Source organism: Scatophagus argus, chromosome 17, assembly GCF_020382885.2.
Source record: "Scatophagus argus isolate fScaArg1 chromosome 17, fScaArg1.pri, whole genome shotgun sequence".
Taxonomy (NCBI): domain Eukaryota; kingdom Metazoa; phylum Chordata; class Actinopteri; family Scatophagidae; genus Scatophagus; species Scatophagus argus.
Genome location: NC_058509.1, coordinates 15,478,491 through 15,503,555, shown reverse-complemented (window position 1 = coordinate 15,503,555; position 25,065 = coordinate 15,478,491). Strand labels below are relative to the sequence as shown.

At 40.6% G+C, this 25,065-nt stretch overlaps 2 protein-coding genes across 7 annotated transcripts in view; one reads left to right on the top strand and one right to left on the bottom strand.

Moving 5' to 3' along the window:
• Positions 1 to 563: 563 nt before the first annotated feature.
• Positions 564 to 6,486, bottom strand: LOC124075067 (sodium-dependent neutral amino acid transporter B(0)AT1-like). 2 transcript variants are annotated; one of them, XM_046418453.1, is made up of 13 exons: positions 6,357 to 6,486; positions 6,069 to 6,288; positions 5,313 to 5,453; positions 4,875 to 5,012; positions 4,528 to 4,709; positions 4,318 to 4,428; positions 3,627 to 3,739; positions 3,404 to 3,532; positions 3,157 to 3,313; positions 2,819 to 3,023; positions 2,547 to 2,706; positions 1,983 to 2,145; positions 564 to 1,832 (listed from the first exon to the last, which is right to left on the bottom strand). In XM_046418453.1, exons 2-13 carry the CDS (start codon positions 6,265 to 6,267, stop codon positions 1,623 to 1,625), a joined length of 1,908 nt encoding a protein of 635 aa, XP_046274409.1. In that variant the 5' UTR covers positions 6,268 to 6,288; positions 6,357 to 6,486; the 3' UTR covers positions 564 to 1,622. The 2 variants fall into 2 exon arrangements, with proteins under 2 accessions (XP_046274409.1, XP_046274408.1); XM_046418452.1 differs by having other exon boundaries at positions 6,069 to 6,481.
• Positions 6,487 to 12,986: 6,500 nt separating this feature from the next.
• fhod3a (formin homology 2 domain containing 3a) overlaps positions 12,987 to 25,065 on the top strand; it is a 56,107-nt gene continuing 44,028 nt past the window's right edge. For all 5 annotated transcript variants that reach the window (XM_046417298.1, XM_046417295.1, XM_046417294.1 and 2 more), the window contains exons 1-3: positions 12,987 to 13,527; positions 18,412 to 18,521; positions 21,147 to 21,214. In XM_046417298.1, coding sequence (XP_046273254.1) covers positions 13,363 to 13,527; positions 18,412 to 18,521; positions 21,147 to 21,214 — 343 coding nt within the window. In that variant the 5' untranslated portion in view covers positions 12,987 to 13,362. The remainder of the gene's footprint in view (positions 13,528 to 18,411; positions 18,522 to 21,146; positions 21,215 to 25,065) is intronic.

The following is a 25,065-nucleotide window of genomic DNA, read 5'->3' as shown; positions in this document are numbered from 1 at the left end:
TACCTCTTCCATGACTTTAGCACAGGTAAGATTAGAATGTACTGGGCTTTGTTGTCCCACTTGGGCCTGTCCCCAGCCTCCTCCTTCTCCATCCTCTCCAGATCCTTGTGGTCAGGGATCCGGAGATCCAGACCTGGGTTAGGAAGTTCCACTCTCATGATGACATGAGTACTGAGGCAGAGATTTAGCGTCTACAACAGCAGAAGCATTAGGGGTACCCTAGGTATATGAACATATGTCCACAAAGAGTGTTGAAACAAGTTTATGATCCCTTACTTTATCTGTTGCCGTCCACAGATTAGCCATTTCAGACTCTGCACTTTTGTTTTTAACTGGTGTAATAATTAAACATAGAATATACAAAATTATATGGGTGAGTTTTAAAACTTTAAATGACAAAAAATTATTAATCTTAACTAATGGATTGCCTTTTTTTGTCACAAAGAGTTGAGAAGAGATCTTACTCAATACATGAAAAATAAAAGAGCAAAATTTGTTGTTAAAGTGTTTTATTTGTGAAGGGGGTATTTTGTTCGTATACAAAAAAAAAAAAAAAAAAAAAAAAAAAAAATCAAATGTATCGAAAAAGCAAAGAGTTATTTTCCAAACAATGGGTCCTTAAAGCAAAAGCATCCTTTAAAGTGCAAGTAAGATTGTGATACTGACATAATTTATCAATTTGATTTAACAATAACTGTCCATATATGAAAGACATCATATATGCCAAATGATATATGGCAAAAACTTTATAAACAACCCAAAAGTGGGCTAAAAAAGACTGCTACCATAAATGCATTCATTTTCTTCAGAAAAAGTATGTCAATGGTTTTAACAAGAATTAACGCTTTAACTGAAGATTATTTACAAAATATTAAATGAAAACATTACACCACACACATACATACAGTAAACATACTATATTAAAAGAATAGTAAGACAACTTGGAAACAGAGACTTTGAAGAAATTGATACCATTCTTATATCTGTGTACTAAATATGAATAGCTAAGCATGAATAGCTACATTTAGCTTAGCTTGGGATAAATGGTAGAAACAAATATAATAATAACAATAATTAATAATAATTGTGATCTTTACAGATCAGCTTTTGCAGAGATGACAAATGACAACAAATGGAATAAATACATATGTGAAAGATAGATACAGTGTGTTACAAAGTGCCTGTAGGTAGATGAGTTTTGTTGCCTTTGAACACAGCCAGGCTAATTGTTTCCACTTTCCAATATAAGCTAAGCTAATTAGCTGCCGGCTGTAGATACATATTTAGCACACAGACAGACAGAACACTTAAGACATAAGATCAGTTTTCTCATGTAACTCTGTAAGTGAATAAGCATTTCCAAAAATGTCCAACGGTTCCTTTAGTGTACAACATACACTTAAATGTCTAATAAGCTACAAAACTGCAGGAAACTAATTTTACAATACCATGAAAAACAAAAATAATTACGCTTTTCTCCAAACTGCATTATTTTGCAGAAAATACCTACAAATTTAGTAGTTTCTTCATAGTGATTATTGTACCCTTTTGTCATTGTACAGGAAAAAAACAACAATAAACAGGTCTACATTAATTAATTAAATACTCCAAATAAAATATATCTAAAGCTTAATTTTGTCGCTCATTTGTATTTTGGCAGAGACAGTGTCCACTATTTTGTCACTGTGACTCTTCTGCTTGCAGCATTTCCTCTGGATGAATTTGTAGAGGGCGACTGCTGGGATGGCTAAACTGGGAACTCCGGCCAGGATGAAGATGATGACGTAGATCCAGGAAGGGAATGGGCGTGGTTCCAGAGAGGGGAAGCTCTCCTATGACCAGAGTCAAGGAAAATGTTACAATTTACAGCTGAGTATGACACACAATAACCATACACATACAACTATCATTTATGAGAAGTAAAATCATACCATATGTAAGACATAACATTTAGAAAGGCCTTTTGTAACAAGAACACTTACTGCCTCTTCGTCCCAGACCAAATACGTGAGATTTTTGGTGACTTGGGTTACAAAGTAGAAAATCAAGATGATGATCATAATGAGAGGACTAACCACCCTCCATGTCACCTGCCAGAAAATATTGGGCTTGTGGCCAACCATAAACTCAAGGTCCTTGTTAAACCTGTTTGAAAACAATAAGAAGGAGAGGTAATGCCATCTGAGTGTGTATGAAAACATCTATAGAATGCAACCATGTACTTTCATTAGATACAATAAATGAAGAAGCCTGTGTTACTGTCTGTGAGCCTGTGAGGCACAAACACGTTCAACATACACAAGTGTGTTGAACGTGTTTGTGCATGTATGACAACATCAAAGAGTCTACACACACTGTAGTGGCTCTGCGAGGTGGTGTCATAAGCTAAATGCTAATGTCAATCGGTGTCAGTGCTAACATGCTGATGTTTAGCAGGGATAAAGTTTACCTTATTAGTATATTAACATTTCCTAATAAGCGCTTAAAACAAAGCTGCTAGTTTCTCTAAAAAGCCGTACTTTGTACCAACAATTACTTCCACTCACCTATCGATGCCATAGATGTAGATAACAGAAATCATTTCACACAATCCAATGACCAGAAGGGGGATAGAGCCAGCAAAGTTGTCAAAAAGAGCCAGCCAGTAGTTTCCAGAGCGCAGAGCAAATATGAGCCCAAAAATACAGGATATTAAACAAGTCAGACCTGAAAAAAAAAAATATATATATATGTGAACAAAAAAAGTGCTTACGCTTATACCTCTAAATCAGATTTTCTAATGGCCACGTGGAAAAGTCTTTTGTGTTCAGAAAATTACCACAGAAAATTTCTTTGGGCCAAGTTCGGGGCAATACTTTGAGGTCCTGCAAAGGAACCACCACCCCCTCGATGTTACCAAACATAGTGGAGAGGCCGAGGCAGAAGAGCATGACGAAGAAGAGGACAGCCCAGAGGGGAGAAACAGGCATCTTGGTGATGGCTTCTGTGAACACGATGAAGGCCAGACCTGTTCCCTCCACGCCCTGAAGGAGTATAATAAATATAATAATAAATATTTCAACCGCTGACCCTCCTGTCAGTGAGAATAACACTGAAAACTGTGCCGAACAAATGAATTAAAAACAATAGTAAAATATATAAATGTCAGCTATTGACCTGGCTGAGGAAAAACTGCATGTCGCAGGTCTCGAGTTGCAATCCCTGAATGATATCTGGATTTGTCACGTTGAGGTGGTTCAGAACCTCATTGTAATTGTCTTGTGTGATGTTGTTCTCAGCATAGTTGAAGGCATTCATCAGCTTCAAGATGTTGCTGCAAGAAAACACTGATAGGTCAGTTCAGTCTGACATAATTGAATCCCAATGTTCTGTCATTAAGGCTTCTTTGTAATTTGAAACTCACTCTCCCATGCAATCGTCATATTTTTCAGTGGCCCTGAAGCCAATGATGGAGTAGATAACTGTTGCAGAGTACACTGAGGTGCAGCCATTGATGATGGAGATGAGCACAGCATCCTGCTCACAGTTGTTGCTGCGAGAACATTTTGATAATGTGAGGAGAATTGTTTAGGTTTAAGCTTTAAGAAGGTTCATTGTATGACTTTGTAATTTTGGCAGTTACTCACTGAACTGAGTTGTAACTGGAGAAAGAGATGAGGCCTCCAAAAGCCAAAGAGAAGGAGTAGAACACCTGAGCACCTGCATCCAACCAGGTCGCTGGATTTATTAACTCATTCACCTAAAAGAATATGTAAATTAGGATGAACGCCACTGAGCTCAGATTCCTATGCAAATGATTTATATTGGGACATTTTTAAAGCAGTAGACACTATCTCTTCCTTTCCCAGCCATTGTTAACAATTAATGCGGTAAGGTTTTGTACACCAGGATTATAATCTTGTTCTTTTGAGGTTTTATCTTCCAGATACCGCAGTAAAACAAGGAAATGAGATGTTTAAAAATATTGGCTGTTTTGTGACAATCATACAAAGTAAGTCAATGATAAATTTTGTTCGAATTTTAGAATTTGATTTGGATACACCAATACTAGTAATGAAAATTTACTGATGTTTTATTCATAATTTGTTGGCTGTATGTGTTTAATTACCAACTTGTAATGAAAGTTAATCTCAAACGTTTGCCTTGCCTAAGATAAGATAAGATGAACTTTATCGATCCCACAGCGGGAAAATGAACTTTGCCTGGCAGCTCACAAAAACAATATGCATTTTCCAAAAGGTTGAACTACTGCTTTAGAACGTTTGCACAACAGAAATTTGACTGACAGTTTGGTTGATGTGTTGCATCAGTGCTTACATCTGGTGTGAAGAGGAACTTAATTCCTTCCACAGATCCTTTCAGAGTCAGTCCTCTGATGAGGAAGATGGTAAGGACCACATAAGGCAAAGTGGAGGTGATGTAGACAGCCTGTCAAACGATAAGAATGATCAAATGAGCCGCAGTTGTATATTTGAACACATATTAAAGATCCCATCAGGTGTCACTCACAACTCCCCACTTTCAGACCTTTCCCGTGGTCTCGATCCCACGGATGCAGCAAACATAGAGCAGAGCCCAGGCAGATATCAGGGCCAGCACCATCCACCACTGCAGACTTCCAGGCTCATCAATAGCTGTTGAAGTGTTCAGAGTCTCTCTGTACCAGAAGTAATCGACTGTGCTGCTCCGAGCACACTCCTCCACTAGACCTGCAAAAAAGAGATAGAGATAGCAAAAGGCAAAAAAGTATAAATGGTAATGGTAACAGAATTTTCTGCAAAGACAAATTTTTAACACACAATGTTCAGAGGTCTGTATACCAGATGGTGTGGAGCCACCCTTACAATTGTATTGATATAGATATGAAAGCATACCTGTCCTGTTAGCATTTAGAGGACATTGGCTCCAAGGAAGAGGATCCTGAAAGGAGTTGAAGAGATACCACATGATCCAGGCCATGATGGTGTTATAGTACATGCCCACCAAAAATGAGACAAGCAAGGATGCAATACCTGCAACAAAATGAAACACTTAGTCTTGCAGTAATGCTGTTTAAAACATGACTAACATCCGATATAGTCCACTATTCATACAACCACAAGAGTGGTGGCACTAGAGGAAAAATAAGGGGATCACTAAATAAACTAAATACCATTACTGGGAATCTCATGTTAATCCATCACTAGTCAGTCAGGACCAGACTGAAGAGGTGGAAAAAATGACTGATCTACTGACTGAGCTATTGTTATCTCTGGAGCCATATGCTACCAACATGGCTTAAAAAGAAGTGCATGCATTTCTTTTGAACCCACCAACTCCCGTCATGTATGGGTTGATTGTTCTCCACACTCCCACGCTGCCTTTCCTTAGACGTTGACCAATGGCAAACTCTAGGTGTAGCAGCGGGATTCCCTCCAGAACCAGCAGGATTAGGAATGGGATCATAAACGCTCCTAGATGGACATCATTGACATTATGGTCGTGAATTAATTGTGTAGGATTTATTCCCTTTAATCAGCATTTTAATGAGGATGAGCAAATATACAGAAGTGGACATTATTCAGAAAATGGTTCCCATAAAGAAACCCATATACCTATAAAGGATTGAAAATGTTTTACTGCCTACATTAGCTACTATTTAAACAGTGAATATAACTCACATTTACACACAAAGTAAAGGAGAAGTAATTAATTACAGTTTCAATATAAAGCCTAGCAAATTGCCAGCTGATATTTTTAAAAGTTGTAGAATACTTATTCACTTACTGAACAGTCTGGGAAAAACAGGCATTTCTATCCTTTTTTTAAAAGCTTGTTTGAGAGTAAAATTATCTCAGGAGAAAGCTGGTACTGTGACAGTGTGTGTACACTGTTGTAAATACTCAGTGGGTAAACATCTCACAGCAGTTTCGATCATACACTTAATGAATGTTGCCTGTTATGGACAATGAGTAAAGACACAAGTCTTTATAATTCATACAACCTGCTCATTTTCTGGCAACTCTTTAGTTGTTATGTCTGTGTGAAACAAGTCAAGCCAGACAACCATCTGTCTCATCCCAGCCTACCTCCCCCATGGCTTTGACACAGGTAAGGGAACCTCCAGACATTCCCAAGTCCCACGCAGAAGCCCACACAGGTGAGCAGATACTGGGCTTTGTTGTCCCATTTGGGCCTGTCCCCTGCCTCCTCTTTCTCCATCCTCTCCAGGTCCCCATAAGAAGGGATCCGGGCATCCAGACCTGGGTTTGGGAGCTTTAGCTTCATGGTGGCTTCCTGTAAGCTTCACTGGACACAGAAATTGGAAAATGTAGCTGCTGAGTCTCCCTTTGGTAAGCAGTTGTTAGTTTTGCTACCTTTGCGCAGAAGCTCAAGGGGTTGTGTCCTTTCTCATACAGTCACCTCTGCAAACAGTATCTCTATCTCTGGGTCCTTTACACCTACTGTGTGTCCTTGGAAGAGACGCTGAGATATTCACTGTGACCTATGGCACTTCAGCTGCAGTTATCAGTAGCTCATTACAGCCTGTGTTGTATTACGTAATGTCAGCTATTCTGAAAAGTGCAAACTTCTTGATTATGGTTAATACATTACGTGAGATGCCATCACCAACATTTTTCCTGAAAGATGAGTTTTGTATTTGTGTTAGTGAGGGAAATGGTGCAATGCGGTATGATGTAAATAAATGAGAGCCCTGTATTTAGAGTATATCAAAGAAGTTATTTACCATATCACATTAAGATGTTACTGAATTAAAATGTGAAGCACTTTACAGTTGGAGATGACACATTTTCCATCATAACTTATCTTAACTTATAACTTAACTTATCTTATTCTTAAGTTTACCATTAAGCCATGCCTATTCCAGTCATATTGTTTATTGCACAGGAATGTGCATGTATACGATTTCCATTTGCAAAGGCACATTTGGCTCATGTTTTCTCAAACTTGAAATTCAGATATCAAACGATGATTTTGATGATGTTAATGTTCACAGTAAACATTAAAAGGAGGTGATTTTTCTTTCTTTTTTTTTTTATTATGACTTTTGTTAGGCAATTCAGAGTGCATATAAACCTTATCAGTGTTCCTTCCTAATGCAATTATTAACCAAAGAGAGACAAGTGTCGGCATTTACAGGCATAAGGAAATATATAACAGGTAACTTAAGGTTAATGTAAGGACCTAAAGATAGCACTGTGTGTGTGCAGCATGTGCATCACGTTGGCTGGACATCGTCATGATGTCCAGCCTACAATTTTGCACTCTTGGTTCACTTTCATTGCTGCTCTCATAGAGTCATTTTCAGCTGCAGTTGGCAACAGTTGTAAGAGAAAAAGTTCTAAAAGCCCGCGCACTGAACCTGTCCAACACCATAAGGCAGACAGATAAAATAGCTGGAAAATATAGTGCAACTAAAGATCAAAACATTTCCCTTTTGGACATGATAGAAATGAAAAGCAGAGATAAAAAAGACTTTGATTCATCAAGTGCACCATGGGGATAGGAGGCATGGGTGGGTTTGTCAATCTAACCAAAGTATGAGGAGTCGCCCCCCAAATTTTTTTTAACAGAGTAAATGCTATTTCCTTATTCTGATGCCTTTTCGCAGGTAGTTTGAAACATGTTACTTACTGGCTATACTAGTATGAGAAAGATTATGGCTACTTTTTGTAATTTCATCAAGAGGAAGTGGATGTCCGAAGATCACATATTTGGAGAAGTACAGAAACTGAAACAATGACTAATTCAGAGCCATCTCTAATAATAAGCACTCGACCACTTATTTTTATGTTATCAAATCAATGAGTAAAATGGAAAGCATAACTGTCAATAGGAAAGACTGACACACTCATGTGCCATACACGTTTTGAGAAGTAAATCATGTTTTTTTAATTCAATACACCAGAATATGAATTCTAAAATACATAACTCATGGCAATTTATTGTGTTTGTTTTGACTGACGAGATTAGCAGCCATGTTTACTTAACATGCAGTAACACGCACATATATTTATTGAACAGGGCTGTAGCTGGACAATGAGATGGAACCTCTAGCAGGAGGAGTAGAACACTTGGGTTCCTGCATTCAAACATGGTGATGGGCTCACCAACTCATCTAGCTTGAAATTAAAATTAATAATATCATGAGCAGAGTCTTCTGTGCTGATGGCATGGAGGCAGCCATTTCATGATGTCTGACAGTCAAAGAGAAAGAAAAGAGAACTAAAGGAGCTGTTTTGTTTTTTTTGTTTTTTAATCAATAACATCACATTATCTTCAGATTATTGGCAGGGGTTCTGTGCGAATGAAGACGACATTTTTCAAATTGGGTGCTTTTGTCTAGCACTTTCTAGCACCTTGATTTTTATCTCAGTTCCTCTAATGCAGCAAAAATAGAGCACGCTTCATGCAACAACCAAACAAAACAGCAGCCATCACTGTAGACCTCCACCTTCCAAACCCCTACACTGCCCCTACACAGGTGTTGCTCTTTAGTGAACTCCAGGTGCAACAGTCCTTCTGTTGTACCTGGAGTTCACTAATGAGCAGGATGAGCAAAATAGGAAATGGGATCATAAAAGCACCAAGGAAGATGTCAAGGTAAGCTTATAAAACAGGAAATTTCTGCCTCACTGCATGAGATTAAGAACTTTCTATCTTTTACTGTGTGTGTAATTCCTTAAATATACAGATGCTTACTGTCCCCCCAATTTGTTTTGTTTTTCAAAACTTCAGCATCCTGTGAAACATTCACTCAAACAGAAGGGAGTAATGGAAGCTTTTATTGCACTTACTATCGTGCCTGACGCTGCACGAGGAGTTGACTCACAGCTGAAAGTTCACTCTGCTATCGGAATTTTATTTAAATAACAGAGATCTAAATCAGCTGATATGGAAAAACTGAAGTGACTCACATATCAATTCATGATCCTTTTGACTAATCACTTTAAATTCTGGAGGAAGAGTTGTTCCATTTTGACATGTTGTGGCCTGTATGGAGTAGGGCTTAAAAGCTCACAAAACAACAGATTGTTTGTGTCACTGAGTGTCACTCAGTGGTAACATGCGCTAAATGTTAACTGCTGTAGATTAATATACACACTCTACTGAACAGCAGCTCAGCAGTTGGGAAATCGGATATCCATCTTTGAAAGGCTTTCAGCATATCTCACTAATGTCCTGAAGGTTCACAGCAAGTTCAAGGTAGAGAAGAGTGACTTCCTTCAGCTGGACCAGTGTACAGTGTATGTTAGCTGCTTTGTGACCTTTAGTCATGTTCTGGCTTAATAACAATAGGCTATTTGTTGGTGTTTTGTTGAGTGAAAACTTTAAAATGTTCTTTTCAAACACACAAAAACTGATTTGTTAGTTTAAAGCGTCATTTGTTTTAAGCTTTGAAAAATAATCTAAAAAAACATTTCCTTAGGAATTGTTTGCTTTGAATTATAAAAAGAGAGCACTCTTCAAAAAGTGTGTCCTCTGTGGATTTTCTTTTCGGTGATGCTATTTGCCTTTTCTGCCATGGTGGGTAATTTTACTCATGCTAACAACCTGGTTCTGTATCTATATTAGGAGTTGATTAGAATGGTTTTTCAGGGCCATCGTCCATTATTTGTAATCAAAGAGCCCTTGGATACTGATATAAGGAACCTGTAGACATTTGCAAAATGAAAAGGAAGAATAAACAGTAGGTTAATGTAACTGAGTAGATTTATTATATATGCGAGTATAATTTTGAGGTATTTGTACTTTAATGTTTATTTCCATTTTCTGCCACAGGTAGGTATTGTACATTTTACTCCATTACAGTTATTTGAACCTAAGTTACTAGAGACTTTGGCATGTTAAACATGATAAACCCTGCAAAACAGCTTCATAGTTTCTTTGCACTTTGGAAAAGAAGAAGAAGAAGAAGAAGAAGAAGAAGAAGAAGAAGAAGAAGAGGAAAGCCTTTTCCAAACCATCCAGCTCAAAAATTTCCGTGTAGTAGTTAAATGCATCAGTTATTCTTTGCAATGTTCATTCATCTATCTAAGTTAATATTTAACTTAAATCACTTTGACTGGTTTGCAGTGACATGTCATAGCAGTGTGTGCAATAGCCACTGTATCTCTCAAGGCTGATTGGTCCCAGGGGAGGAACCAGAACAGGCGTTCATACAGCTGCAGGTTCTCACCTGGAACAGTGCAAACTGGGACCTCCTTCTGGAGCCAGACTTGGAAGGTGAGGTCTTCAGTATGCATCTGTTAGCAAGGCCTTGATCCATGGAGCTCAGCCATGCACAGCAATTTGACTTTCAAGAATTTTATGTGACCTTGAAGGTGTTATACCAATAGCAGCCTATAATAATGTGAAAACATATACACCTATATATTACCTCATTATTATCATTGTATTATCCCAATGATATTTTTCATACTATTTGCTATTTACTACTTATTATACTATTACTAAATTGTTTTTCCTTGTTGCTCTCTTTAAATGTGTTTTATTGCCCTTTGTTTATGGCCTCTTATAACCCTGTTACATCAATTTTAGTTTTACATTACCCAGATACTTCCACTGTTAATTCCAAGGTGTTATTGGTTTATTACTTTGGTAATTACGTTGTATTAGTTAATTATTACCTCTTTATTATCAAACCATTATCTCGTTGTAATGTGAACTGCTAACAATAAATTTGAAACATCTGAGAAAATAAAGGGTAAACTAACTAAATTATCATGTACCTGCCTCAGCCAGTTAACTGTGGAGGTCCAGTTCACTGCAGTGGACCACACCACAACAAACCCAGAGTTCGCTCCACTATCGTATCACCAGACTGAGGCCTCATCCTCCCCTTCCACTTGAGATGTCCTAGATCTCGTGGGTGGCTCTCTTGGACATGTTGCTGGGAGAACATGATCACAGACAGGTGACACCAGATGAGATGCACCCAGTTGCTGCTGAACTAGCAGACAAAATCACACAAGGAGGGCCTACAGCTATTAAAGTATTGCCTCAGCTTGTACAATGATACAGAACTATAAATCCAAAGTCTACTCCAGGGCATGAAACTGAAAATGGGCAGAGCACAAAGAAACAGACCACCTGGCTACAGGCATTAAATGTCATGGACTTGTAGAGAAATTCTGAGACAATTAAAAACACCTTGTCACGCACCATGAAATAGAGAGCAGTAATGGATTCCCAACAGCAGTCTGGTCAGTGACTAACTATTTCTTCAGATTGATGAAAACCTTCAAAGAAAACATCAGGTTAATCCACACACTGATTCCTTGGAGAAACAACTGAAGTTGTTCACATGTCAAGCTAACTATGCTGAACGACGTCTGAAAGACTCGGAAAAAAAATTATAAAGTCAACAAGTTAAAACTCAACCAAATGACTGTCCCCAAATGACACAGCTTCAAGCTCTGCAGGGACTGGGAGCAAACAGAGGTAGAGGCGGGGGGTGCATCGACACCTCTCGGAGCAGAGGATCACGCTAAGCAGGCCCTCAGGATGTCTGGGCAAGAGGCTATAAGGGGACCTACTGCGCCCACTGGCCACTAACCTCAGATCAGCTTAAAACAGCACACACCCAGCTTCACAGCACATGAAGACAACAGCTCTCACTGTGGTTTAAAGACCTGTACAGAGCCAGTAGTTGCTACAAATTTGGGAGGAGAAGTAATTGCACTTGGTCAAACCCCTGACAGAGGAATTCCTTTATCCCTGGTATTCAATTTTATCACTGATTAAGAACAATAAAGATGAGGGCACAGCTGATTACTCAGACATTCTCAGGGTGTGGTACATTTGCATCAAAGTCCAGAAATAGGGCCAAAAATGGCAGAAAACAAGCTCATCCTTCCGCTGATCTAATCCCAGTTGTCTGAGCTTGACATTGTGAGATCCGGTCAGAGAATTCATACAAATAACTGTCTTCAATTTTGCTTTGCTCTGCTTTGCTTCTGTGCAGTGTTTTTTCCCCCCATTCCTCAATTTGCACCTTACTTTTCATATAAAATTCATGTGTTTTTACTCTGGGTTTATCAGTGTTGAAAGTAGTGCCTTTCTGCCCTCCAGTGGTAACAAAGAGGCGATCTCCACCGCTTTTCCCGTTAGGATTATATTACACAATGCTTATCAGTTTAAGCTCACATACACACTGATGTTTACAGGTGCACAGACAAAGGGTTTAGTAATGTAATTTGTGGACTGTGTTAATGCATTTTCACTCATTCACACTCAACCCGCTACAGTGAAAAGCACTGGCCTGAACAGTGAGAGCAGGATTGAACCTCCAACCTGCTCTAGCGAACAAAGGTCAACATAATACCTCAGAGTAAAGGAAAATGTATAGTTCTCACTCTTCTAATGTTTCTAACTTATACACTTGTGTGTTTAAACACTCTGTTACTGGTTATGATGTATATATTATTTGTGTTGTAATCACAGAATGATGTTCATATGTAGTATCCAACAGGTAGTTTAATAGAAAGTAGTTGGTCCAAGGTAGTAGAATTTGTGGAGCTGAGTATTCTACTAACCTGCATTTACAGATTTTGACCACCAGGTGTCGGTATTGGTCAAGAATACTCTTTAACTTGCTGCAAAACTGTGCTGTACTCTTGTAGCGAGTTTACGGAAAATTTACATATAATCTGTCACATTGTTTTAACAGGCTTTTGATTTAATAGCGCCGCAACATGGCCTACACTTGCAGCCATAGTTTATTTACACTGTTTATGATACTATTATTATAGTATTATCATTATTACCTTATGGTTTATGGCCTTTATTGAAAAGTCCCAACAGCATCTTAAGTCATATTTTACATTTATAAGATCATATCTTATAAATATGTATTATAAGATTGGCGCAGTTGATTTTCATATAGGAAGCGCTAAGCCGAGGACAGTGATCTGAAGGGAGGCAGAGATGAAGCAGAAGGGGAAATAGATTGAAGGGGGGGGGTGGACAGGGATTTACTGGGACTCAGACACACAGACAGACAGACAGACAGCAGACCGGCTGTCCCAAGCTGCGCTGATCCTTCACTCTCCAGCAGAAAGCCGGAGTCCGCCTGCCGCCTCCCCTTTATCACTGGCCACCTGCCTCTCCGAGAATAACACAGCGGCATCAAAACGCTCAGGGCGAGCACAACCAAGCAGAGGAGGACAGAGCGCATACTGACACCTCGGCTTCCAGCAGCCCTCCCTTCCACTATCTACAACTGTCCTGCGGGAGGACAGGCTGCTCAAAGGGCTCACTTGGCGACCCGGGTTTGTTGTCGTTACCAGGAGAGGATCGCTCTACCGCTCTCGTTAAACCGGACTGCCTCCTCAGAGGAGCCACTTGCATGGATGCACCATGGCCACGTTTGTCTGCAGGGTTCAGTTTTTAGATGACACCGATCCGTTTAACAGCACTAATTTCCCGGAACCGACGAGACCTCCGCTGTACACGTTCAGGGAGGATATCCCTCTCATCAACCAGTTAGCAGGCATCCACCGGCTCCTCAAAGCTCCTCACAAGGTAGGATCACCAGTGGTGAACCGCTTAACTTAGCCTTAACTTACGCAGACATGTGGAAATATGTGTTATATTGCGAATATAGGAATTTTATAATGACGTATTGCACTGTAATTCAATATAACCAGAAACTTATTTTTCTTTTTCTATATTTAAACTCACATCACTGTGAACACACATCTTTAAACCAGGGCTGCATGAGGTTGTTTTGCTACCTTTAAGACTGCTGTTTTTCACTTCGAGTCTACTACAAATAAACGTCCATACCCATTCAGAGGCTATTTTGAGAACACATGCAAGCGAAACCGACTGGCTCTCCAGCCTCAGGACTGACACAAGGTTGCAAATGTAATATTAAACATGGACTTCACTCGTTTCAGACTAGATATCCTGATTTAATGTCATGTTGGTTTCCACTGAAAGTGCCATTGAGAAAGCTGCTGGATGTCCTAGAAAACTTAAAGCATATTCTGACCCCCGACTTCACCTGTGCTGAAGGGGGCAAGGCATAAGAATACATCCCCTGTTCAAACTGACTAATCCTTTCCTGTTGCTGGATATATTATGCAGTCTGCTTAGCAAGTCGCAGTGACAGGTGTGCCAAGGCCACGCTAGATGAGTTGCCTCATTCATCTACAAGTGACAGGCATGAAGCTGTAGTGCCCAGAAAAGAGCCTGAATCACAGATGATCAGATGTCAAGTGTCCGATTACTATGGGTGTGCGAACAGGAGAAAGTGCCCATTCTCAGTGAATTTCAGTGTTTGAAGCAACTTGGAACAAACAAACAAACAAAACTACAGGAAAACATTCCTTATTGATAAGTTTGAGTCACACAAACACACCCACGGAAGTGGAGCAGATACTATCTGACCTTCATTTGTTGAATGTAAGTAGATGTCATTTAACTCAAGCTGAAAATATAGATCAAATTCAAAATAAAAGCAAAACAGAGAGAGAAAGCGAGAGTTCCACTGCTGGTACACAACCCTGAAAGCAAACCGGCGTTCGACAGCCGAGTGGTTTTCCAGACCGAGTAGATCTTTTGCTGCCCCATCTTTAAAAGCCACAAAACAAATGAAAAATGGCCCGCGGCACAGAAAAGCTTATGATTACACCCTATACACGGACAGATGGCACAGCCTGCATTGGTGTTTGCAATTTTGTTCACATCAGGAGGAAGACTGTGTGCAATAACAACTGGATATTGGACTTAGATTATAGGGATGAAACTGAACTGCTGCGAATTTGCCCATCAGCCTGTCCAGATCTGAAAGTTGGTGTTTAAAAAGCCCCAGTGTTATTAGGTTATTGGAAAATAGTGAGAGTTTGACACTTCCCGTAGCTACTTCTCAGCCTTTCTTTGTTTCTTTTTGTTTTAACCTTCTTTGCTCTTCTCTGAGGGAAAAAGCCTACTGTATCATTATGCTGTGATGGCAGAGCCCTGTGTATGGCTTGCTGGGCTGCATGTAAAGTATAGGTCACTTGTCCCAGAATTCCTGTGGCCTGGGCCTGGATCCTTGCGACACTTTGTTCTCCTCACTTTGGCTGCTGCGGTTTTCCTGACCTCTTCCTCCATCTCCTCTTCCACCTCTCTGACCACGCACCAGTTCGTACACTCAAACACAAACACGGATAAACACACACACATGCATACACATACGGTTAGGCTAACTTGCCAAGGCTAAATCAGTGTGTGACTGGTTTGTGTGCATTGGGATGTGCCATTTTTAATCCAAACTTGCTTAACACAGAACTTTCCTTTTGATTCTCAAGTTCCTCTTCTACTTTTAAAGACATACACCTAAAACAATAAATGAGACTCTTCAGACTTAATCAAAGCTGAACATTTCAGTGTTAAAATGTGAAGAATGGTGAGTTAAATTAAGCACCAAGGCAAGTTACCATCCCTCCAAAATGACACACAGATGTCCAGCTCAATGCAGAAGTGTTAACATCAGTCAAACAGCGACAGTTTTGTAGGGAAAAACTCCCATTTCCCTCAAAAACAACAAAGCCAAGACATCACAGCTCAACTTTTATTTCATTACCAAAGGGTTCCCATTAAAGCAGCACTGGGATATATAGAACACACCCTCCTCCAGGCTTTTCAAAGAGCCTGATCCTCTGTGGCTCCGATTTTGACACAGAAAAGTTCTTAAAAACTAATCGACTAACTTACGTAAGGGCATTGTTAACTGTCAACCCACCGTGATCGCCAGCAGGCTTGGTGTTGTTTTAACGTGGAAGTAATTACTCCCCCTGCCCCTGCTTTTTCCCCCTGTGCTTCACTCTTCTGGGAGAATTTGATTAAATGAGTGTAAAGTATACTAGCCACTAAGTGTTTCCCTGGCCCATCCCAGAGGCTTGAGTGTGAAGAACTTGTGGTTCCTGCTGGAGCCACCTCTCTGCCGGCTCCGTCAGCATGATGTGTTTTGTTATGTTATTACTACTATTACCCAAATGAAGTGCTTTAGGAAAGAGACACCCTTTGGAGAATGAGCTCTTAATGTATTGTGTTACAGAGTGATCCGTGGGCTCACTTCTCGCTGTCCAAGCAGTATTTGTATGATTGAGTAATGTGTGTAGATGAAGCAGAGCAGCAAAAGACAACCAGGGAGCTGGTGATGGTGGTGATGGATGGTTGTCTTTGGACACACAACCCCACTAAAGGACACGACGTGCCATGTGTTAGTGGAACGTGGACAAAAATGATGAATAATACTAACAGATTGTGTGCAAGAAATGCTTCCTATTTCTACATAAAAATCAGGGCAGTGGGACAAGGCATGATTAGCCCCCCCACTGTCTCACCCCCACACACTTTGTCAAACCTCAATCTGAGATTTACCAAATCTCCATCCCATACTCACCAGTGTGAATAATAATGGGACAGCACTTCAGATATTTTCACTAGTGCTTGCATTTTTTCTTTTTGATAATAGTTGATATTTTTAGCCACGCAAGCAGCCAAGCAGACTCTAGTGGCGGTGTTGGTCTGTTCCCCACTTTAGTCCAAACTGAAATATGTCACCAACAACTGGATAAATTGGCACAAAAACTTTCCATTGACATTCATGGTTCCCGGATGATGAATGTCTTGAGTTTAGCAACCTCCTGATGTAACTTAGTTAAGGTAAAAGACCACTCACCGTTTGCTATGTTTTTCCTTTTCTGTCAACCTCACTTTGACACTTTGTCCTTGTTCTTATATATATATGTGTATATATATACACATATATATATTGGGAAAATGTGGTTATTACCACATTTTAACTGAAATTTTAATTAACCCAAATTCCAGCTAAGGATGTGTCTGATAACTGTGTGTTTTTCCTTTGCGGATTAGCTACTTGGCACAGATGGATTAATGATGTCGTGAGGGGAAACTGGAGCAGAACCCAAAATCACCTTGTTTGCTTTTAGTGCATCATTCCTTTGTTCTGAGTTTGGGATTGCTTAACGAATTTATGATACGTTTGCTTAGCACTATAAAGTTCATTGCAACATGGTTGACAGTCAGCTTCTCCTTTGGCCTTGGCAATGCCCTCCCTTAAACTCCCAGCCCCTGTGGATACACCCACCATTGAGCTCCGGTGTGCATGCTGCCTCAGAGCAGAGTAAATATAGCAAGTTTATATTTATGCTGTGAGTCTGTCCGACAGTCTGTCTCTCTGTTTCTGAGTGAGAGGAAGGGACAGACAGAGAGAGAAGCAGCAGGTCTTGTGATCCACAGCCTCTGCTGGTCAGGGAGTGATGTCATGCAACTCAGGCCAGGAGAGTGTTTGGCAGCAGGCCTATCAATACTATTTAGGTTCTAAATGCTATCTCGACTCATGACTGATCTCAGGCACCTATTCATACATCTGCAGCTTTAACAATACGTTGCAAAGCTCACAGATGATTGTAACGGTAATGGAATGATGGGTGTCGATTTTTATGAGCTGTGGCTGGGATGGCTGCGTGCACCTGCTATCAGCTTGTGACTGTACTCGTAAACATCAGTGCCAGGGGTGTGCAGATATATTACTGTGCACCTGGTCGCAGCAGGGTTTCTCATTACACAGCATAGTGGGTTAATACTGACGTAGGCCTCTTTGCAGTGCTACCTTGGATCATGCAATCGCAGATGGCCTTGGTGCAACACTGGTCTATTCTTCAGAGGTGAAAAGCACAACCAAAGCACAATTTGTCATGCGCATAAATGTGCACATGTAAACTACGTATGTGGCAATGACTGTAATTGCTCCTTCCATAATCATACAGAGACTTAAATGTACTGTAATTTCATACTGAAAACAATTAAAACAACATTTAAGTGTCATTTTTCTCACAGCTGGTATTTAAAGGTACCAAAATCTCTTTCTCTCTTCATGTTTTCCTCTGGATTTGGTTTCATGTTCTGCAGCCTTTAATGCTACGTCTCTTCTAGTTAATTCCCTTAACAGCTTTGTAATGCTGAAAGCAGAGCCACACCGCGTATGACTCTCTCACTGTTCATGGATCACTGCGCACACTTGTTCAAATCCTTTTCCCTGTAAACTGGCTTTATTTTACGGGTTCAAATTGTTTTAAAGAAGGGTGTGAAACACATGCAGAGACATAGTGAGGGGGTATTAAAAACAAACTGTGGTCCCTGCGACCAGTGTCATTCCTGTGGGTGATTTACGTGTGCACATCACAGCCTGGTCAGGGAAGTTTCACAGGTCACACATCATATTTTCCAACCCTAGTTTAGATACAGATGCTAATCTGAAGTTGGTAACCGCTTTTGCTTTTGTAGTGGCCTGTAAATTTTGCTTTTACCTCAATTTAAATCTTCTAGTTCAGGTCTATTTCATTCATTAGGACTTTTGTATTAAAAAAGTTCTTTAACTCTTTTCCATAGCTTGATGACTGTACGCTGCAGCTCTCTCACAATGGCACCTATCTGGATCTGGAGTCCTCTCTGGCAGAGCAAAGGGACGAGCTGGAGGGCTTTCAGCAGGATGAAACAGGGTGAGACTGATAAACATTTATACCCTTTGAAACAGTAAGGCTTATTCACTCTCACTCTTCACTGTCTAAACATCTTTGTTCATTTAAAACAAAGTCACGTATCTCCTTTCCATCCCTCTCTCTCTACACTCACACATCTATAAGATTTTCTTCATTCTTATAAAATGGGAAGAATCACAAGCTGCTGGATATGGATATTTCTTGGAAGCACAAGTTCACGGAAAGTATGAAGCGCCCTGGAAAGTGGGACACGTGCCTTCCCTTCCCCAGCTACAGCTTGTCTCTCACTGTGCTTTTACAATAATTGATATTCAAATCTTTTTTGTGACAGAATTTCACAGTTCGCAAACCTGTCAGCTCTAGAGGAAACAGCATGATCACTTCGTAACGGTCTTGTCACAAAGTGTTTTTAGTCTCTCAAATATCTCAGCACAGCAGTAGTGGTGTCTGTCTTTGGGTCAACATAAGAAAAAAGTCAAATTTAATTTAAACTTGTTTTCTTCCATATAGTAAAACGCTAGATGTCCAGCCTCATCATATTTTAACAAGGCCCAATATCAGACTGAATTATCGACTTGTTTCACTCACTCACACTTTCCATTAGTTAGTCTTGTGTGTGTGTGTGTGTGTGTGTGCCTGGTAAGCCATGTGACAGATGATGGGCAGGTGAATAAAGGCGTGTGTCTGTGTGTGTTTTTGAAGTGGTTGAGATCTTGGGGAACTGGTTGGATTGGACAGGTTTGTCTGTCATCCTGTCAAACTTGTCTTTTACCAAGGTCAAACTGTACTGACAGCTGCAAATGAACTGCACATTGGGTTGAGACCATTTCTTCACAAACATCACAAAGGGTGAGGATGGATTTTTCTGAGTAAGTCTGTCCTGTCCTCCCTCTGTTGGAAGCACACTGTTTATACAGTGTCAAAAAATGAATAAACTAATCACACTCAATATCTCAGCCTCACACCACATATTCTACTTGTGCTGTGAAGTCAGGCAGTTCTCGACAGCTGTTACAAAACCTTAAGGCACAGTGATGGCACTGTACCGTGCTTATAGCTCTTTGTCGCATACTTTCAATTTAATTTTGTCTTGTCTAGATTCAAGGCCAATAAGTTTTTACCGTGGTATCATGGTGATTGACTTATGGATACCCTGCACATTTTTTACTGACAAACCTGAAGTGGAAACCTCAAAATTGCCTTTCACTGAAAAATGCTCAGGGTGTTGTAAAGTGATTCCCACCCAGAATTTATGTTCCCAAGCTTAAAAATGTGTTGTGAATCCAGCTGCGGTAAGACACTTCTCCCCACAGTTCACAGTAAATAAGGTCCTCTCTGGTGACGAGGGCAGCTCAGAGTATGCTTTCACTTAAAGAAAGTGAAGAGCCATTTTGCGAGGGAACAGCTGCATATTATGATGCAGAGATGTTCCTCCAAGTCCTTTGAGCTGTTTTCTTTTTTTTTTTTTTTTTTTGCATTTGTTTTATTTGCATAATTAAAAATAAAGTGAATCATTTGTAAGCTATTAAAATGGTTCTTGTTGTGTAGATGGCTGCATGGGAACTCTGGAATTGTTTAAAAGAGACATCATGTAATACTAATGCCAGCTTGATATCCACCTCACTAGCATTATTTTAACCCCAAACACAAAGCCTCTCACAGCCGGCAGTTGCATCTGGAGTCTAATTTCCCTTGCACTGTCTTGTGATTTGACTGCCATTCTCACACAAAGCAGACAACGGGTACAAAAAATAAAATAAAATAAAGGTTTTATCAAAATCTTCACAGATCATGTTAACATTGTGCTCTATTTCCTAGCAGCTGATAATGCAGCTTAAGAAGGATAAGAGGCCAGCTGGTCTCTTGTTTGGGTGTGTGTTATCCTTACTACATGTTATGTTTAACTGGTGTATTGCAGCGGTGTGTGTTATCAGAGCAGTGCTTTCCTCACTTGGATTGGATGCTATTGGCGTGTTACTGATGGACGTCAGTGATCACCTGCTACAGATTCAACAACCGAACTCAGGACACGAGTTTGAGCTGCTCAGGAAATAGCGTCATACTTGACCGTTTTGTTTGTTTGTGCTCAATATGTTTTCCTAAAGGAAATATGCTGTGTGTGAATGTGTGCACACGACGTCACAATAGTATGTGGAGGTGTTTGTGTGTTGTGTCTGCTCCTGCATTTCTGCTGTCTATCCTCAAGGCTCAGATGTGTATCAGTATGGGGGCTCAAATCCAAAGCAGGTCACTGTTTGTTTGCACCATTCCAATCATGCCAACAGCCTCTGCATTATATAAAAAGGTCCACCATAACAAGTCCGTGCTTCATGTCTTGTCTTAAAATCATTTTTTTTGACATAAGTAACAAAATTGAGTCAGCCCACTTCCTTTTCCATCATCAGTTCACTTGTTGCAGGTTATTCTTCTTTAGAATCAATCGTCTAGACAGGTCACTCAGCTAGAGCCAAGAAAATTACACTCCATTACAGAAAGAATATACAAGAATGAACAAACTCATTAGGTTTGGCTGCAAATGAAACGATGCAGCAACAAGACAATGTCATGAGTTGCTTCCATAAGTATATAGGCAGTAATCATTCTGTCTGCTTCTTTCTTTTGCAGGTCCAGAGGGAAGAAGCACAGTGTTATTCTACGGACCCAGCTGACCGTCCGTGTACACGCCTGCATCGGTGAGTGCTGGATGACATGTTTATGTATGTGTTTAATAAGAGTTTCTTCCTGGACACACACACACACACACAGACATGCTCAGTCAGACACATCAGCACGCCTGAGAACACACTGTACTGCAGCCTCAGATGGCTGTCAAGGGGTTTGCATGCGGTACATGGTGGGGTCAGACCTGAGACCTCCTGCTCAGAGGCAGGATTGACTGATGTGTCAAATGTCTCCAGATTCAACATAGTTTTGCGATCATGTCAGCGCACGTTTAGTGGGAGCTCTTAGGAATATAACTGAATATAAGTTTTTTATGTGTATGACGCTCTAAGTATTATCACAGTAGCAGTGTGCATCTCAGTTTTTTTTCCACTTCTCAGGTGCGTGAAGTCTTCACAGTTTAATGCCCTTCACTGTTCTCAGTTAATAGTGGTGAAAAGGAGGAGGGGGAAGAAACAGACAGAGGGAGAAGAGTATCAAAGTTAGAAGCTGGCTAAATAAAAAATAATCACATGAGAGGGAAAATATGTTAAGATGAGAGAAAGTAGAACGATTTGAATGAAAGATATAGGGAGGAAGGGAATGATTGGAGTTGGAGTCGAGAGGGTGACAAGAAGCACCGAGCCAGCAAATCTTTTCTATTATGGAAGTACAGCATGCTTTTATCTCTATGTGAAGGCTATGCTGGATGAACAACTTGTTTTATGATGAGATTAAAGACAACAAAACATCCACGTATGTCTCGTAGATCATTTTGCTGCGTCAGCAACTGTTGGATGGAATGCTGTTAAATGTAGCACAGAAACTCGTGTCCCCCTCGGGATCAATTCTAATAACTTTCTTACTCTTTAGCTCTTGATTTTGTGCCACTGTAAAGCCAGAATTTTCACTTTGGTTTTTGACCAAATTCCTGCAAGTCTAACGACATTCTCACCAGTCTTAGCTGTATTTTATGGTCAGTGTTAAACACCAATGCTAACATGATAAACTCAGATGGGGTAAATCATTAGCTCAAAGCATAGCTGTGCAGGCTCATGTGGCTGTTGGCATTGCTGTAGTACACTCTTGTATCGTGAAGTGAACTGGCCACTTACTTACAGCTGCTGTAAGATCTCATATTCTCCCTTCATCATATTGCTTACCTTCTAACTTATCATGTGATGTACAATAGGTCTGAAACTAGCCTAGAACACATGGATGATTCTGGTGTCTCTGCTCTTAGTACTTCAAATAAGCTGGTCTGCAGACCAGTCGTGTAACAAGCGACGCATCCTGTTTACCTCTTTTTTTTCTTGTGTGTGTCATGAAGGTCTTAACTTCACACACACACACACAGTGGTGCAGTGGTTATCACTGTCGCCTCATAGCAAGAGGGTTCCAGGTTCGAATCCCGGTCTGGGCCCTTCTATGTGGAGTTTGTATGTGGCAGTCGTGGATCAGCGGTTAGGGTGTCGGACCCGTAACCGGTGGATCGCTGGTTCGATTCCCCGTACTGGTGTCCATGGCTGAGGTACCCTTGAGCAAGGTACCTAACCCCCACTGCTCCCCGGGCGCTGCACGCGGTCGCCCACTGCCCCGGGTTTGTGTGTGTGTGTGCACGTCACTTGGGTGGGTTAAATGCAGAGAACAAATTTCGTTGTTCGTGAGTTCCCTCCAATGACAAAATATGTCACTTTAATCTTAATCTTAATCTTAATCTTTTCTACACCCTCTCTGTAGCTCAGTCTGTGAATCATCCCCCCCTTTCTTACTCTCTTTGCACTGGGACTGTGCTCCTCCCTATGTGACTTGTCTGCATGGTCAACTTTCTCCATGCCAGTGATAGCAGTGCTAATTCTGGATCCTAGAGGCAGCGCCTCGGGTTGGTTGAGAACGTGATGAGGTGAAAGGTCACTAAGAGTGTGACTAATGGTGTTAAAGAGAGAAAACGTGCACAAACTGTACAGGAAAATATAATCAGTTTCTCAATTTCTGCTGTTATATTGGTGGCATACTGTGTGTTTTCACAGTGTAGCAATAACACCACCGAAAGCAGTAGATTTCACAATATTATCATACATGTGACTTTCAGAGATATTTTTGCAACATATTGTTAATGGCATTTTGCATATAAACATGTATGTGCACACACAGAAACACACCCTGCACAAATGCCTGAATAAATTTAGTGTGAAGTGGTGAAAGCTAAATCTTTTTCTCACACTTATGCACATGTAACACACACAAACACACACACACACACACATACGCGCACACACAAATAAACAGACTCTTATGAGAGATCTTCCCATGGCTCATCTTGCTTTGAAGAAAACCAGTGTCAGGCTATATTTGCTTGTCTCTCACAGCATAATTTGAAAAACAAATTCTTACTTGAACAGAACTTTTTTATTGAGAAAAAACTTCATCACTTGCCTTTTGAAGGTCATGAGAGATTTTTTTTCCAGTGCCAAGGCTGAATGATAGAGTTTGCTGACTATATTGACCACAGGTCCAGATTTCATACTGCACAGCACAGATGCCGGGCAGCGACCAAATCCCAACTGGAGTGGCACTTTGTAATTCTGCTGCATTAAACAGACATATAATCAGATAGCGTGAGCGATCCACTCACTTTCGACATTGACTGACTATTTTCCACCCCCTCTCAGAGTAACTTCAATGAGTCGTTTGAGCTTTCCACTCATCTGCCTGTTTAACGCTCTCTAATCCTTCAGGGCCTTGACCTTCAAATCGCCTGAATAGTGGTCAGCATACTATCCACTAAATGAAAAGTCTGTCACAATCAAGGATGCAAACTGCTTCCGGAATCAAGTATCTGCCGCCCAAAAATTAGTTGGTCAGTGTAGCGGGGTTGCATGTCGTGGGACTGAAATAAATGTACGGATTACTGACTGTGCCATGTGTGATAATTATTTGGTTTACATGATTTAAATACAGGAAAGGATCAATTCCTTACAGAGTTTCTTAATCTTACTGGCTTCATCAGCTTTCAGTTGTGATTAACAAGGATCAGGGTTTGATTGTATTAAGGTCAGATGTTAGGGTGACTTTATGGTTTGTGACCCTCTACAGTTGTTCATTGATCTTCTTTCATGGACACATGGATGAAAAAAAGAGTTCAGCTATGAGGAATGCCATTCTCTGCCACGTCTTGGCACTGCTGCTAACGGAAAGATCTAATTACATTCAGGCTTGCCAACTTGAGAATAAGGATGCATGTGTGTGTGACAGAGGGTGTGATGAGTTTTTCTGGTGTGTATGAAAAGCAAGGCACATTGGCATGATCAGCAAAGCAGGGACTTTGACTGCTGGTGTAAACATTACCCTGCAGGCAGTGTGTCTGCACCAGAGAGGCCTTCGTGGCACTTTCATGTTCCAGCTCTTCTCAGCACTTACTGCATGACTCTCACTGAGAGACTGGGGCAAATTTAGCTGAAATGTATCTTTTTTTCAGTGCAGGACAGGTGTTCTGAATGTCCTGAGCTTTAGGTTTGACCTAAGGCTCGTCATTTTTGCCTATGTACTTTTATATGTCTCTCTCATTTGCTATTTTGTCTTTCAGTATCTACCCACATGCTCTCTCTCCTATGCTTCCTCCCATTCTCTCGGCTGAGCCTGTGGTCTGCAGTCCCATCAGACTGCCAATCAAAACCCTTGTTTAAGGGTTAATTTTAGCTGTCTCTGTAGCAGCAGAGTTGTTGTGGACTGTAGCTGACGGGTGGAGGGAGGTGGCTCAGGCCTGGGGGTGAAGTGGAGGTGTTATCTTTAGAAAGTGTTGACAGCACAGAAATACGCGAGGAAGGCAGCACAGCGCTGAGCCACTGCTTACTAAATGTGAGTTACAGGAAGCAAGAGGGGT

What these genes read in the sequence shown, in the direction of transcription:
- LOC124075067 (XM_046418453.1), bottom strand. Translation starts at nt 6,267, where the DNA reads ATGAAGCTAAAGCTCCCAAACCCAGGTCTGGATGCCCGGATCCCTTCT. An exon ending in TCTAAATGCTAACAGGACAG is followed by an intron (nt 4,710 to 4,874) that starts GTATGCTTTCAT and finishes TCTTTTTTGCAG; the next exon opens with GTCTAGTGGAGGAGTGTGCT. An exon ending in TCCAGTTACAACTCAGTTCA is followed by an intron (nt 3,533 to 3,626) that starts GTGAGTAACTGC and finishes ATGTTCTCGCAG; the next exon opens with CAACAACTGTGAGCAGGATG.